This window comes from Passer montanus, unplaced genomic scaffold (assembly GCF_014805655.1).
Source record: "Passer montanus isolate IOZ18808 unplaced genomic scaffold, ASM1480565v1 scaffold365, whole genome shotgun sequence".
In the NCBI taxonomy this organism is placed as follows: Eukaryota; Metazoa; Chordata; class Aves; order Passeriformes; family Passeridae; genus Passer; species Passer montanus.
This window is the reverse complement of record NW_024368430.1, coordinates 26,705-42,918: the sequence shown is the minus strand read 5'-3', so window position 1 is coordinate 42,918 and position 16,214 is coordinate 26,705. Positions and strand designations below refer to the sequence as shown.

Here is a 16,214-nt window from a genome sequence, read left to right as displayed (position 1 = left end):
TAACAAACAGCTCGGATGTCCAGTGTAAATAAATTAGGGGTTGAACCCTGACCTCTAAACCAATCATTCAATGTCCTGGACAGAATGTTCTGGATGAGCAGATGATGGGCAAGGACCCTGAATAACAGACAGGCAGTTAGGGAGGAATTTAGGAAAGATAAAGTGTAGCTGACGGGACAATTCAGAAAAGAGAGAGAGAGAGAGCCCGGGGCAGAACCATAAGCAGGAATGGGGGGTACAGGAATAAACCAACTTAAACTAATGCACCCCAACATCTCCCCCTTCTTTGTTTAAAAAAAGGAGGAGTGGGGTAACTTAAAAACCATCTTCTGAAGGCTAAGAAGAAACAGGACACGCCCAAATCCCTCCATCTTGTCTCCTGAATCCCCATTCTAAAACCCTAAAATTCTACTTTTTACCCTCTGACAAATTAACTATCATTCTACATAAACTCTTCTGGTTTGTAAATCCTTATACAAAGCTGGTGATTTTCTCCATGGCTTAAATCAAAGGCACAGGTATCTTTCACCATGCACCAAGGTCTCTGAGCCCCCTGCCAGGGTCTCCAGCAATCCAGGGCAGCCAGAGGAATGTCCTGGTTTCCAACATCCTCCCCCCACCCAATTTCTACCAGAACATGGTGAGACAAAACCTTGGATTCTCTATCAAGTTACCATCCCTTGCAAAATCAATTCTCACTTCATCACCGCCACTCAGATCATCAACTCTCAGTTCATCAAGGGAGAGAGGAGTCTCTCTTGGACCACAGTCTTCCTTAGCAAACACGGTTCAAACCTCTTGTAATTCCATGCTGTAGCTCTCGTACGCTGCAGTCACTTGGAGCGAAGGGGCACCGGCCAGCTGCTCCCTGGATGGCCCAAGGGGCGCTACAAGACTGGCCACTGCCGGGCTCTCGCTGAGACTGCCCAGGTAGCGGTGGCAGCTGCAGCGTGGGTGATGCAGCCTGGTGTGAGGTACGAGGTCCCGAGACAAAGGAATGAAAGAAGGAACACTTGTAGAAGTTCCAAAGAAACGTTATTCCAACAAGGGTCTGGCTAGCCCTTATGAAGAGAGTCTCAGCCCGGCCACATGGCTTCCCCTCCCGCAGCCAGGCTGCGGCTGGGCAGGGGAAGGTCTGAGCTTTTTCACAGAGCAGAACCAAGAGAGAGTTCCCCTGGGAGATCTCTGCTTTTTAACCCCGGTGTTGTCAGAGCCGTATCCATGTCTTCAGTGGCCACACCCGGTGCCAACATTCAGATCTGACCACTGATTGGTTTGGACCACAACTTCCTGAAAAATTCACTTCCTTCTCAACCTAGGACAGACAGATTGGTGCCTGAGCAGCCCAAGGTGCCCTGGGATGTCACCATGGAATGGCACGGCTGTGACTGCCTCTGAGCAGGGGCACTTTACCATACCCAGAATGCCCTGGGAGGTCTGCATAGAGCTGCTGTTTCTGTGTGTGACATTGCAGCTCTTGAACAGCCTGGGGAATCTTGGATTGTGCCCATGGCACCCCTCTGAGGGCCTGCAACAAATCTGATCCTGAGCACTCAAACCTCACCAGGCCCCTGTGGCTATGGCCAGTTTCCACGGAAACCATCACCAGGCCCCTGTTGCTATGGCCAGTTTCCATGGAAACCATCAGCAGGCCCCCGTGGCTATGGCCAGTTTCCATGGAAATCATCACCAGGCCCCTGTTGCTACGGTCAGACCCCTGGCAGCTCCATGGAGACCCCATGCCATGGCTGGATGCCATGGCAACAGCATTGGCCTGATGACAGACTCTGTTGCCATGGCAACCATTTTCAGTCCCATTCCCAGGGTTGTGGGATACCCCCTAGGCTGTTGGCATGGCAACCTGTGCTGCTACTAGCTGGGATGCTTGGTCTCCACGGACCAAAGTTTAGGAATGGGATTCCTCAATTTCCTGCTGTCACTAAAACCGCGCTGCCATTCACTGCCCTCCCACCTCCCAGGGAAAGCACAAAAGGCAAAGATCCCAGGTTGGGATAAGAACAATTTATTGGGAACGGCAACTAGATAAGGAACAAACAGAAACAGCACCAATATTGAACACCGAAGGGATACGAAAAACTATTGACAGGGAAAACTGTGTAACCACCAACTGTCTCTTCCCAGCCACCTATATCCCCCTGCCTGGAAAGGACACCCTTCTCCACGGGGGACAGAGAAACTCCCTTTCCTGCCCTTGGCAATGACCTGAGGTGGGAGTGAATGGAATGACACGGCCATGGGCAGACCCTGATGTCCTTGGACCCACGTCATGTCATTGACAGGGGCAGGAGAAGGGACAGGTGTCTTCCCAGCATGGTTCACACAGAACATGGATTGTCAGGGCTCTTCCCAGTGCGGGTCCCCCAGTGGGAGAAGAAGCTGGAGCAGTGCACAAAGCTCTACCTGCAGTTGGGGCATTTGCAGGGCTTCCCTTACTGGTGCTTCCGTTGGTGTTTGGTCAAGGCAGATCTCTGGGTTATGCTCATTCCACACTGGGGACACTCATAGGGCCTCTCCCCAGTGTGTGTGCACCGGTGGATGACGAGGTGGGAGTTTTGCTTGAGGGCGTTTCCGCAGTCAGGGCAGCGAAAAGGCCTCTCCTCTGTGTGAATGCGCTCACGCAGAAGGAGATGGAAGCTTATCCGAAACCTCTTCCCACACCCAGAACACTCATAGGGTCTCTCCCCGGTGTGGACCCTCTGGTGCACAGTCAGGTCGGAGCTGCAGCTGAAGCCCTTCCCACATGCCCCACACTTGTAGGGCCATTCCCCAGTGTGGATCATCTGGTGGCGGAGCAGGTGATTGCTCTGCCTGAAGCTCTTCCCACACTCCGAGCACTTGTAGGGCTTCTTCTTGCTCATGCACCACCAGCTCTGAGCCCTGTCTGAAACTTTGTCCACCTTGCTGGCACAGGGTGGATCTTTCCTCCTCAGAGCACCCTGGGCTGGGCTTGGAGCGCCTCCTCCTGTGAGATCTCCAGGGCTTTTCCTCCCTGTTGGATTCTTGTGCCGTGGAGCCACTCAAAACAGCCTGTTCCACAAGGTGCTGCTGCAGGGATTTGTCCTCCCTGCTCTCCATCCTCAGCTCCTTGCCTGGGGGAGGAAGGACAAGGACAGGAGGGGATTTGCCGCTGTGCCACAGGGAAGGGGAAGGAGATCCTCCCAGTGCATCCCTGGCAGGACGGTGTCTGGAGCGGGGTTGTCCTGCAGCCAGTGGCCATGCTGGGCTGGGAGATGGAGCAGGAGAGAGGCGGAAAGGGGCGCTGACTTCCTCCTCACCTGCTTGGCTGTCCTGGGGCATTGTCTCCGTTTGAAAAGACAGGTGTTGGCTGAGGAAGGCAGGAACCACCCTAGAAATGGAAAATGTAAACCCCCTCCTTCCAAATTAGTATAGTTTTTAAATTAACGGTCTCACAAGCAAAGGTAGGGGAATAGGAATAATAGTTATTTAGCAGAAAAATGAAAACATAAATACAACAGTAAAAATCAAAAACACTGACAGGTTCAGAATACAACCTGTGGGTCACGGTGGTGGCATCAGTCCCAATAAATGGTGGCTTCAGTCCTCCTGCAGTGGCAGGTGTGGTTCTGTTGAAGCAGTGTTCCTGTAGAAGGGTGGAGTTTTCCTCTGAAGATCCAGTGGTGGTGGTGTTGGGCCTGGTCTTCCTCTGGGAATCCAGTGGAAAAGGCTGGCTCTGGTCTTCCAACCTCTGGTTATATCCAGGTAGGAAAGCTTGGCTCCTCCCCCTGGGCGGAGCCTCTCACAATGGGATAATGAGCTTTTATCAGTCATGCAGTGGGACTCAATGGCTCATTAGCAGAAGATATCTCCCAACAGGCAGAATGGGTTGTGGAAGAGATAAAGACAACTGCCCAGTTGACAGAAGATAACTGCCCCATCAGATAGGACTAGAATACACCCCCCATTTCCAACCTGAGATAGCTGGTAAATGCTTTGCCTGTGAAAGAAACAGTGTTCTCCACTTTTCTCCAGGGAAGTATTTTTCATGAAGCAGTTGAGGGAGGGGCCGATTGACTCTGCTTTCTAGAGGAACCCCTTCAGAGGCTCTCTCCCAGATTTGCCCTGGACCAGGGCATCCTGTCACTTTTGGCCTCACCCGTCCTTATTCGTCTGTCCCCACCAAGCCCCTCCTTTGCACTCCCATGTCCCTACACTGCAATTCCTTTATCCTCCCCTGTACCTTACACCGTGCTCCTTCCACAACCAAGCCCAGCCCATTGGACTCTCAAGCTAGCCCAGGTCAGTGTCTTTGGGTCTCCCCCCTGAAACAGATGTCCCAGGAGGCCCTGAATTCTCATCCCTTTGCCTCCAGCCTGCTCCCTGCACCCGTGTCCCCCAACAGCACCACAAGGTCCAAGGAAAAAAAGGGAGAAATGTGGGATTTGTTCAGACAGTTGAAAACATGACAGTTTCTAAGCACTGGAAGTCCAGAGGCTGTAAAAACAGAATTTGCAGTTTTAATGGTCCATTGTCCTCCCTCTTCCCCCTGCTGACTTGTCACATCCCAGCTGCAGAGGAGTAGATTATGGAAAGAAGACTGCAGGGAGTGTTGGAGGCATAATCCCAGAGACAGGAAGAAAGGGTGATATCGGGACAAGATTTCCAGTTGTTTTCTTATCATAATGACCACAAATAGCTCTGTAGTCTGAAATAAATGGGCAGGAGATCTTTCTCCTTTTTAATGCCTTTTTTAAAAAGAATCAGCTCAGGTGGGGAGAAATCGACGGGTCGCGCCCACGCCGCCGGTGCTCCCAGGAGCGGCACGGAGGAGGCTTGAAGGCCTGGCTAGGGGGGCTACAGGTAGAGCTGCCGGTGCTCTTCTGGGTGTTCAGTCCAGAGCAGGCTTGAACAGGTTTGACTCCTTATCTTCATATCGTCAGCTTACTACTAAAACTAATATATGTTCTAACTCTACAAACACATACGTTATACATCTAATGTATAGCTATACACAGACAATGGTGGTAACATTCAGCAAACAGTGATATTTATACATAGTTCTCACTCAACAATCAGATCTCCTTGAGGTACACATCGTGTTTTTCTATCTTTTTGCATTATCTACTATGTATAATTTGGTCTCTGAGCAAAAACAACTTCGCGAATGGGTTTGTCTGTACTCGAGGCAGGATTGATCTAAATTGTCTTCTTTAACAAACTCCTGACATGTATTACTGGGACTTTGTCTCTATCTACTCTATGTAAAGGCTCAGATTGGGCAGGGTTCACTCGGTTAGTAGAGCTTCGGGTATTAATTAACCAGGTGGCTTTTGCCAGATGCTGCTTTTAATTTTTGAAAGATCTCTCACTTAAGGCTTTTAAGGTGGTTTTTAGCAGCCTATTGTACCTTTCTATTTTGCCTGCAGCTGGTGCATGGTAGGGGATATGGTATACTCACTCAATGCTATGTTCTTTGGCCTAGGTGCTGATAAGGCTGTTTTTGAAATGAGTCTTGTTGTCTGATTCAATCTTTTCAAGGGTACTATGTCTCTACAGGACTTGCTTTTTAAGGTCCAGGATGGTGTTACGGGCAGTAGCATGCGGCACAGGATAGGTCTCTAACTACCCTGTGGTGGCTTCTACCATTGTGAGCACGTAGCGCTTGCTTTGGTGTGTCTGGGGCAGTGTGATGTAGTCAATCTGCCAGGCTTCCTTATACTTGTACTGGGACTACTGCCTACTATACTATAGGGGCTTCACCTTCTTGGCTTGTTTGATGGCAGCACACGTCTCACAGTCGTGGATAACTTGAGAAATATTGTCTATGGTTAAATCTACCTTTCGGTCTTGTGCTTACTTATAGGTGGCATCTCTACCCTGATGACTTGAGGCATCATGGGTCTATCGAGCTAGGAATAACTCTTCCTTGTGCTCTTAATTTAGGTTTATTTTGGACACCCTTATCTTTGCAGCTTGGTCTACCTGCTCATTGTTTTGGTGTTTTTTGTTGGTTCTACTCTTGGGGACATGGGCATCTACATGGTGGACTTTCACACATAGCTTCCTTACTCTGGTAGCGATGTCTTTCCGCTCTTCAACAGCCTAAACTGGTTTTCTTCTACGCTGCTAATTAGCTTCTTTCTACCTCTCCAGCCATCCCCACAGAGCGTTGGTTATTATTTATGAATCAGTGTAGAGGTAGAGCTTTGGCTACCTCACTCTTTCAGCAATGTCCAAGGCCAGTTGAACAGCTTTGAGTTCAGCAAGTTGGCTTGATCTACTTTTTCTTTTAGTGGTTTCTGCAACTTGTCGTGTGGGGCTCTATACGGTTGCTTTCTACTTCTGATTCATTCTTATTATGCGGCAGGAACTATCAGTAAAAAGAGTATATTGTGTTTTTTCTGCTGGCAGTTGGTTATATGGAGGAGCTTCTTCACCACGTGTTACTTCTTGTTCCTCTTCATTAGTGAGACTGAAGTTTTTACTTTCTGGCTAGTTTGTAATTATTTCCAGAATCTCAGGGCGATTCAGCTTTTTAATACGGGTGCGCTGTGTTATGAGAGCAATCTACTTACTCTATGTAGCACTGGTGGCATGGTGGGTAGAGGGAACCTTTGCTTTCAACATCTACCCCAGTACTGGTAGTCGGGGTGCCAGGAGGAGTTGTGTTTCAGTGCTTAATTACTTTTGAGGCAGTTTGGACTTCTTCATAGGCTGCTAAAATTTCTTTTTCTGTTGGAGTATAGTTGGTTTCAGACCTTCTGTAGCTTCGATTCTAAAATTTTAGTGGTCGGCTTCGAGTGTCTCCAGGTACCTTTTGCCACAGGCTCCAGGACAAATCATGGTTCTTGGCTGCAGAGTAGAGCACATTCTTTACATCTGGTTTTGTCCTGATTGGGCTAAGGGCTACCGCATGAGCGATCTTCTGTTTAATCTGGACGAAGGCTTGTTGCTGTTCAGGGCTTCAGTGGAAAGTGTTTTTCTTACGGGTGACTAGATAGAGAGGGCTCACGATTTGACTCTATTCAGGAATGTGCATTCTCTGAAAACTTATGGCGCTTAGGAAAGCTTGTGTTTCCTTCTTGTTGGATGGTGGAGACATTGCTGTGATCTTGTTGATGACATCAGTGGGAATCTGACGCCGTCTGCCTTGCTACTTCGATCTCAGAAACTGGATCTCTTGAGCAGGTCCCTTGACTTTGCTCTTCTTGATGGCAAAGCCGGCTTTCAGGAGAATTTGGATGATTTTCTCTCCTTTCTCAAACACTTCTGCTGCTGTCTTTTCCCATACAATGATGTCATCAATATATTGCAGATGTTTTGGAGCTTCACCCTTTTCTAGTGTACTCTGGATCAGTCCATGGCAGATGGTAGGACTGTGCTTCCACCTCTTCGGCAGCCGGTTCTAAGTGGACTGCACACTTCTCCAGGTGAAGGCAAACTGTGGCTTGCATTCTGCTGCCAGTGGAATGGAGAAAAATGCATTGGCAGTATCGGTAGTGGCATACTACTTCGCTGCTTTGGATTCAAGCTCATACTGGAGCTCTAATATGTCTGGCACAGCAGCGCTCAGTGGTGGAGTCACCTCATTCAATGCACGGTAGCTTACCGTCAATCTCTATTCTCCTTCAGATTTACGCACAGGCCAGATGGGGCTGTTGAAGGGTGAGTGGGTCTTGTTGACCACTCCTTGGCTCTCTAGCTCTCGGATCATCTTATGGATGGGAATCACAGCATCTCGAGTGGTTCTATACTGTCGACGGTGCACTGTGGAAGTGGCAATTGATACCTGTTGCTCTTCTCCCTTCAGAAGCCCTACTGTAGATGGATTCTCAGACAGTCTAGGCAAGGTATTTAATTGCTGGACGTCCTCTGTTACTGCAGCTGCTATCTCAAATGCCCACTTCAGTCCTTTTGGGTCTTTGAAATACCCACTTTGAAGATAATTTATGCCCAAAATACATGGGGCTTCTAGGCCAGCCAATAGGATGTTTCTTCCACTTATTCCCAGTCAAGCTTACGTCAGCTTCTACCAAAGTGAAGTCGTGTGATCTCCTTGTCGCACTAGCGATAGAAACAGATTCTGTCTCTACATGTCTTGATGGAATTAAGGTACACTGCGCACCAGTGTCAACTAAAGCTTTATACTCTTGTGGTTCTGATGTGTCAGGCTAACGAATCTACACCGTCTAGAAAACATGATTTTCTTTAGCCTCTACTTGGCTAGAGGCAGGGCCCCTTTAAGCCTGGTTATCTTTCTTTCTTTGGGTATATGTTTTAGAGGTTCTTTCAAGGGGATCGGACATGTCATCATCATTGTCATGCCTGGCAGTTCGGCTACGGGCAACTGGAGCTGGTTTTTTTTTGTTGTGGAACTTCTTCTTTGAGCTCTGTTTTCTTTCAATTCACGCACCCGTCGTGCCAGAGCAGCGGTGGATTTTCCATCTCATAGCCTCATGTTTTCTCCACAATCGCGCAGGAAGAACTACAGCTTAGCTCATGGGGTGTACTTTCTCTCTCTATCTGGGGAACGTCTGCGTTGGGTACCAGAACTTCTGATCTGTACCGTTGAGATTTGGAGAAGGTCTTCTTTAATCTCTTCTCTGAGCTTCTTATGATTCTCCTCTATCTTATCTTCTCATGTCTCATCAGCTCTTCTAGACATCTCAGCCCTCATTTTAGAGAAGTTGCAGACCATATAGAGGAAGCTTACCAGATTAAATACCAGAAAGATGGTCTCTTTAACATTCAGGGGAAACGGAACATTTTCCAAAAGTGACGTAACAGATTTAAAGGAGAAGAAGGAAAGGAGAGGCTGGAAAGCTTCATTCCCTGCTCTTCCTCTAACCAGCTGGGTGCAACTACTAATAAATTCCCAAAACACACTGCTAGAACTGGGATGCAGGGTAGGACGAAGAAACCATAAACCATGCATATCGTAAACAGACGCCAGTATTTTTGTAAACGCCTTATAGATCATTATCACTAAGGCCAGCACAATAGCTAATCCAATCCGTGCCCCTTTACTGCAAAAACTACATGATAGGGACAATAATCCTAGTGACCAAAAAGGTATTGAAACCTCAAACAGGTCTAGAGACCAGAGCCACATAAAGGCCTCCCTAAGAGACATTACAAATTCAAAAAACACGGCTACTGGCTACTTTAACCTACTACACAGCAAGCACAACCAACCTGCAATCAATAAAGGGTTTTTTTCCACTTTCTCAGGCCGCACGTTGGGCGCCACTAACTATATTTGTCTTGGTTTAGGGCAAGTTTGGGAGATAACCTTCAAAGGAGCTTCTCTACAAAAGCAGATTTAGTTGCCCCTCTCCCTTCCAACCGGTTCGGGAGAAAATATCTCCTTGGAGAAAAAGTGGAAAGAAACTTGTTTATTAAACAATAGAACCCAAACAATATTAAACAATAAAACTTCTCACTGCTCAAAAAAAAAAAAAAGCAAACTCAGAACACCCCTCCCCGGGTTGCAGCTCGGCTCACTCAGTCTTTGATCACTTTCTCTGCTGTTGGAAACGCCGTGGCCCAGGCCCGGCCAGGGGGGCCACAGGTGGAGCTGCCAGTGCTCTTCTGAGTGTTCAGTCCAGAGCAGGCGTGAACAGGTCCAAGAAAAAAGGAAAAAAAGGAAAAAATCACAATCCAGGGAACTTCTTTGCCTCAGCTAGCTAAAACTAACTAAAAGCAGAAAAAAAGGGAAAAAGGACCTCTGTTCGGCTGTCTGTCCATCCGCAGACAACACAGTCCAGGAGCAGGAATGTGGAGGAGTGAGGGCAGTCTGAAAACAAACTGTGCGCTTCTTGCCTCCCCTCTTCACTGTCTGGAAGAGAGTCTTAAAGGTGTAAAACTTATTATTCGGTATAAACAGAACAAGACGACTGGGGATAAAAGCATCATATAGTCAACCCAGGACACCAGCACAAAAAGTTGAACAATATTAAACAGTAAAATTTCTTGCCACTCCAAAAGTAATGACAAACTCAGAAAGTCCTTTCTGTAGGCTGTAGCTTGGCTCACTCAGTCTCTTATCAGTCCCTTCAGCACTGGAAATGGTGTGACCCAGGCCCAGCCCAGTGGGCCACAGATGCGAGCTGCCAGCGCTCTTCTGGGTGTTCAGTCCAGAACAGGTTTAAATAGGTCCAAAGAAAAAGAAAACCCACCGTCCAGGGAACTTCACTGCCTCAGCCAGCCAAAAACTAACTAAAAGCAAAAGAGAGCTCTGTTCCGCCATCTGTCTGTCCACAGACAGCACAGTCCAGGAGCAGGAATGCGGAGGCGTTGAGTGCAATTTTTACGAAACAAACTTCACGCTTCTTCTCTCCCCCACTTCACTCGCGGAACGTAAAGAACTTAAAGAACCAGTCTTAAAGGGGCAAAAGTTATTTCTGGGCTAAACAGATGAATGGGGATACAAGCATCATAAAGTCACCCCAGGACAAGGTGACAGGAGACTCTGGGACAATTTAGCACTGAAACAAAACCTGTTCCCCCTCCTGTTCAGCAGTGGGATTCATGTAGAGGTCAGGAGCTTGGAGATCAACCTGGCGTGGGGGGGTGGCACATGAATTGCCATGGAGAGCGTTTCTGTTGTCAGGGCAGGGAAATGCCTCATGTCTGGAAGGGGAAGAATTTCCTTTCCAGGGGTTCACACATGGGGAGCAAAGACCGTCTCCCTTCCTATCTCCAGACCCACATCTCCAGTCCATTTGTGGGCCCTATCCCTTTACCCACCATCCCCTGGAGACCGGCAGATGACCTGGGCCATCACATGGGCACCTGCACCATGGAGTTTGGGTCAGATGGACAGCAAGCCAGCTCAGCCCTGTGGCCCTGTCCACATTCCCATTGCTGAGTCTTTGCTGGGCCAGCACATTCCCATCCATGTGGCTTCTTCCTGCATCTCCCTTGACTCCCAGATTTTCACCTGCCCAAGCTCATTTTGGTTTGGTTTGTGGTCCTAGGTCGATGCCTTTGGCTTCCTAAAGCACTTCAGTATCTGCCAGGTCTCTCACTATGACCTGAAACTTCCTTAGAGCTGTTGGTAATTGCCCCCTTTGCTCAGCAGTCCATGGGAGCTGGAGGAAGCAATAGTCTTGCTGCCCTCCCCAGAACAGGTCTGCCCCTCAATGCTGCATGGCTGCTCCACACACCCTTTGCCCTGGGCCATGCCCTGTGCCCAGCACCAGCCCTGTCCTTCCCTGCTCAGCAGCCCTGCAGTGCTGAGCCCCAAGGCAATGCCATCTCCCAGCTCACCAGCAGCAGCAGCAGCAGCAGTGGGACAGTTGTCCATTATGTGAGAGAGCAGCTGGAGCACATGAAGTTACCCTGGCAATGGGTTAGGGTTAGGGTTAGGGTTAGGGTTAGGAGAAAGGGAGAGTTCCTGAGCTAAACTTAAAGAAGTGAGAGCTCCAGGTGACATTGATGTGGGAGTTTGCTGACACAGTGTTCTGCATTTCTGCTTTTCTTCAGTAACATTTTAGAACTGTTTCAGGGTTGAGAAGCTCACTGCAGTTTCTCTTGCATTACCACCTCTGTTTTTATTTTAATTGAAGTTTTTACTTCTTTCTCTATGTCAGCCTTCCTGTTTCATCTCAGAACTCTTCAGCAATCCAGTCTTTTCTTTCACGGCACCAACAGGAAAATGTGGTGTAATTAGGAAGGTGGAAAACATTGCAAAAAATCTAAAGAGAATGCAATTGTTAGAGGTATTATCAATGCAATTCATTAAAATTTCATGCAAAGGTTCAGAGAACATTTAAAATTTCACACAGACTGAGGTCTGTTTTGCTTACATCAAAGCCAGAGCCAAAGCAGCTCATTCCCTGGCCAGAAGCTCTGCTCTCAAGCTGCTGGGCACAGCACAGCCTCGCTGCTGTGGTTTTCCTCTCTACACTCACAGCCTGCACAAACACAGCAAAGCAGAGAGCAAACCTCTGCAAGGGGCTCCTCCTGCACAGCCCCTCTTGTCCAATTCTGCCCTGGGGCTGTTTCACACACTGGCTCAGCTTGGAGGTACCTCTGGAATTGCTCTGCTCCAACCCCACTGCTCCCGTTGGGCTGATTTTCCCTGGTTGCCCAGGAACAGGTACATCCAAGGCAGCTGCCTACCACTACAACAAAGTGTTGGGGGTGCATCTGTCAATGAGAAGTACTGGAAGCAATCAGCAAATGCCCCTCATCCCTGGCAGCTTGGTCTGTTCTCCTCACAGAAAGAGGAGGGCAGGAGGGAGCAGCCAACTGCACACTGCTCTGTTTGCACCTGAGCACCTTTGACTCACACATTCAGCGAAGTCATCGCAGCAAGAAATTTCTATGAGGCTACAAGCCCTGTGCCTCAATCTGCTGCTGAATCTCTCATCTTTCCATTTTTCCCTGCATGACCTAGAGCATGGTCTAAGAGGGACCAGGGCATATTTTATAAAGAAATAGAACTGCATTGGTTCATGCTTTTCCTAAGGGAAGTTTCCAAAGGTTTCAGTGCAATTCTCTAAAGATGAGAATGAGTGACTGAGTGACTCCTCTGGCCTCAAGTTTCTGCTCCAAAATTCCTAGAGGGGCAGTGAAGCCCCTGAAAGGAGAAATGACCTGGCTCATCAACCTGAAAGACACCTCAAACTGTGAAGAATCATGTTGCCTGGGCTGTTGGGGTCCACTCCAGCTAGCTATAGACCCTTGCCCACACGATACTTCATAGACGAAGGTAAAAGATTGAGAAGCACTCTCCTCCACGTGGGAAATGTTGTCCTTTATTCCAAGACACACATCAGGTGAACAAACCCATGGGAGAAAAGAGGGTGTTCCCAGGCGGCAGGGAGCTTTTATACCCCCCGGGATGGGGGCAGAGAGAGAGGTCCACAGCCAATGGAACACCACTGAGGAGGGGCAAGGGGAGGGGTAACCCAGGGAAGAGACCACCAGGTGGTACCGGGATATGTGAGGGAAAGACCATGTGATAGAGGAAAGGGGGAACAAACCACACAATATAACATAAGCTATACAGTGCAATATAAAACTATTCTGTGCAAATTCCCAATCACCCAGTGTAAGAGAACAACTAAACTGGTGCGCCACAACACCTTCCCCTTTTCTGTTAAAAAAAAAAAAAAAAAAAAAAAAAAGGAAAAGCATTGGACTATCTCTGTTTCCAGTTCAGGGTTCTGCCAGAATGCAGCTAATGCTTTTAGGAAGATTCTTCTTCCTCTTTCCGACAGCGTCTTCTCTTTGAGGCGACAGCTGCTTGCTTCTTCTCTCCATCTGCTGGAGCTGGATTCTTGGGGACAAAAGGTTTTACCCACTTTTGGGGTATCCATCAAGGGCCTGTGGGGATGGACACACATGCATAGCCACGCCCCCAAGTGGCAAGCTCATAAAGACCCTTGGTTTCCCAAGTTTCTGGGCCCTTAATGAGAACTGGTGGACGCTGTGATAACTTAAACCGATTGTTATTCTGGAAATGCCGCACTGTTGGAGGATTCATGTTTTCAAATGAACAATTCAAAAAATTAATCGTAAACAGGGCTTTGCAGAGCTTTTGTTATGGTGTCATCCACACTGCAGAACTGCCTTGCCTAGCCAGGACCTGTTTGGGCGTCTGGTGGGCACGCTCGATCACAGCTTGACCTGTGGGGGAGTGGGGAATGCCTGTCTTATGCTCCATTCCCCACTGCTGGACAAACTCTAGGAACTCCTTGGAGGCATACACTGAGCCATTATCCATCTTAATCTCCCTAGGGATCCCCAATACTGAAAAGGCTTGCACCAGGTGCTGCTTGACATGCAGAGCCCTTTCCCCTGCGTGGGCAGAGGTATAAACCGCACCTGAATATGTGTCTATGCTGACATGTACATATTTTAGGCGACCAAAACTGGGAATGTGTGTGATGTCTGTCTGCCATACTTTGCAACTCCCAAGGCCGTGGGGGTTAACCCCAACACCCAGTGATGGCATGGCCTGGAGCTGGCAGTTGGGACAGGTGGCCACGATGGCCCGAGCCTGACTTCATGTTAACTGGAACTGATGAATTAGACCTGGTACATTTTGATGGTATTGTTGATTACTTAGCTTTGCCCGCTGGAAGACGTCCGGAAGGTGCGCCATTTCTGCTGGGGCGGCAAGGGAATCTGCTTTGCTATTACCTTCTGCGATCTCACCTGGCAAATCGGTATGTGACCTCACGCGCATCACGTAGAATGGATGCTCCCGCTGCGAAACTAAATCAATTAGTTTTGAAAGCAACCTAAAGAGATGTTTGTTCTCGATGTCTTTGAGAACTGGCTGCTCTGCTCTGGACAGTATCCCGCCACGTAGGCTGAATCGGTGACCAAATCAACTGACTCCGAGAACTTCTCAAAGGCTCTCACAACTGCAGCCAGTTCAGCGACCTGGGGCGATCCCTCCACAAACTCAACATCAGCTTCCCAATGCTGAGTCTGGGGATTTCTCCAAGTCATCACCGACTGTTGTATTGTGATTCTTGTTTTATTAGTGGTTTGATTTAGTGGTTTATCAATGGTTTGATTTGTGGTTTGGTGGTTTTCCAGGTTGCTGTTTTCCTTTTGTCTTCACCTTTTCCCAGTTATTTCATCAGCTAGTTTTTAGTTTCTATTTCTCCAACAGAGCTCCAGGGGGAACCTGCCGCCCCCCCTCTCTTGTCATCAGCTAGCCGGGAAGCGGCAGTTTCGCGTTCCCAACGCGGGGCAAGATAAGATCATTTACGAGCTCCGTTTGCGACTCTAAGAAGAGCCCAGTGGTGAATTTTAAGGGTCTGGGACTTTCCTGCCTTCCTCCTCACCCAGAAGTGGAGAAAGCTTGCCAGAAGGCTCGAGTTCCCTAACTGAGTCAGGGCTTTGCTCAGACAGCAAAAGAAAAGCTGCTGGGCTCCTGCAGCAAGCCTGGGACCACAGCTCACGTCTTGCCCTGCAGCAGAGAGGAAGGTGTTCCACCCAACCTCCCCCCTTGTCTTTTTCTCTATTCTGTAGAACGGAGAAGAGACCCGCCAAGACAGCCCAGGGTGGCCTGGGAGGAGGTGGCGGCTTCTCAGGAAAGCAGCTCTGCAGTGGAGCCCATCAAGGTGACCACGGTGGAGCCACTGCAGCCCAGTGAGTGAGGGGCCCTGTGGAACTGGGCAGGATCAGGTTTCCCCAGCACACAGGCAGCAGGGATTGCAGAGGTGGGAGTGATACCAGAGTGCCTGGGCTGCTCAGGGCAGGACACCAGCCCTGGCACAGGCTCTGCCAAGGAGGGGGACAGCAGAAGGGCCCCAGCTCGTTCTCTGGGTCGTGGGCAGCGAGGGTTAGTGGCTGGCAGGAGGCAGTGGTGCTGTGGGATGCTGGACATGTCCTGCCCTTCTGCCAACGTGCTCCTCAGCCCAGGGCACTGGGCACTGCCCCGCCATGCCATGCTCCAGCATGGCAGCTCCTCTGCTGGACACCCTCCATCCACAAGGGAAGGCGGTTCCAAGGGAGCAGGCCTGGCCTGGGCAGAGGGCGGGTCTCCTTCCTCTGCTGTCTCCTGTCACAGCATCCTCTGCAACTGCCCCTTCTCTTAGATGCCATGTGCACACAGGAATCCATGCCTTTGCCAACAGCCCCAACAAGGTACCCACAGTCAGTTGGATGGTGGCTGTGCCTGGCCAGGTGTACTCGGTCTGTGGAGAAGGTGCTCCCACAGGGCACTGCACCCCAGGGCTCTGGTCACACTGGCTGAGTGTCCTTGCTTCACGCCGCCCTGTTGTCTCTGATCCCCAGTTCCAGGACAAAGACCGGAAGCTGAATTTCCCTGACAGCATCTGCACCCTGTGCAGAGCTGCCAAGGACAGCAGCTTCTCCCAGGACTTGGATGTTTTGTGCGGCAGATACAAGCTGGGAGAAATGATCCAGGTGGGGGGGGCACACAGCACTCTGGGGAAGGGGGAAAGGACCCCCAGCAGCCTGTGAGGGCAACACCTGGGCAGGACAAGGATCTGGTGGCAGTGGGTGTTGGCAGCTGCCATGTTCCAGCCCAGCTGTTCTCTACAGGTGCTGCTGAAATTGGAACCCAGGAATAAGATTTGCACAGAGGTGCGGTGGCTTGCCATGCTTGCTCTTGCTGGACTGAGGTACTGGCCCAAGGGCCCGCAGATCCTGCCCAGTGCTCCATGCTCACCTGCCCATCTCTCCAGGCAGCCGTACCCAAATGCTGCAGGAGACCTTGAGGCACTGCTCCCAGCACCAGTGTC

General features: G+C 49.5%; 1 protein-coding gene across 1 annotated transcript; it reads right to left on the bottom strand.

Annotated features, from left to right (window-relative positions):
- Window positions 1-2,450: 2,450 nt before the first annotated feature.
- Window positions 2,451-2,879, bottom strand: LOC120505885 (zinc finger protein 239-like). Its single transcript, XM_039716831.1, has one exon. The coding sequence runs from the start codon at window positions 2,877-2,879 to the stop codon at window positions 2,451-2,453; it is 429 nt and encodes a 142-aa protein (XP_039572765.1).
- Window positions 2,880-16,214: the final 13,335 nt, after the last annotated feature.

Excerpts from the sequence above, each read along its gene's own strand:
- LOC120505885 (XM_039716831.1), bottom strand. The coding sequence starts at position 2,879 with ATGAGCAAGAAGAAGCCCTACAAGTGCTCGGAGTGTGGGAAGAGCTTC.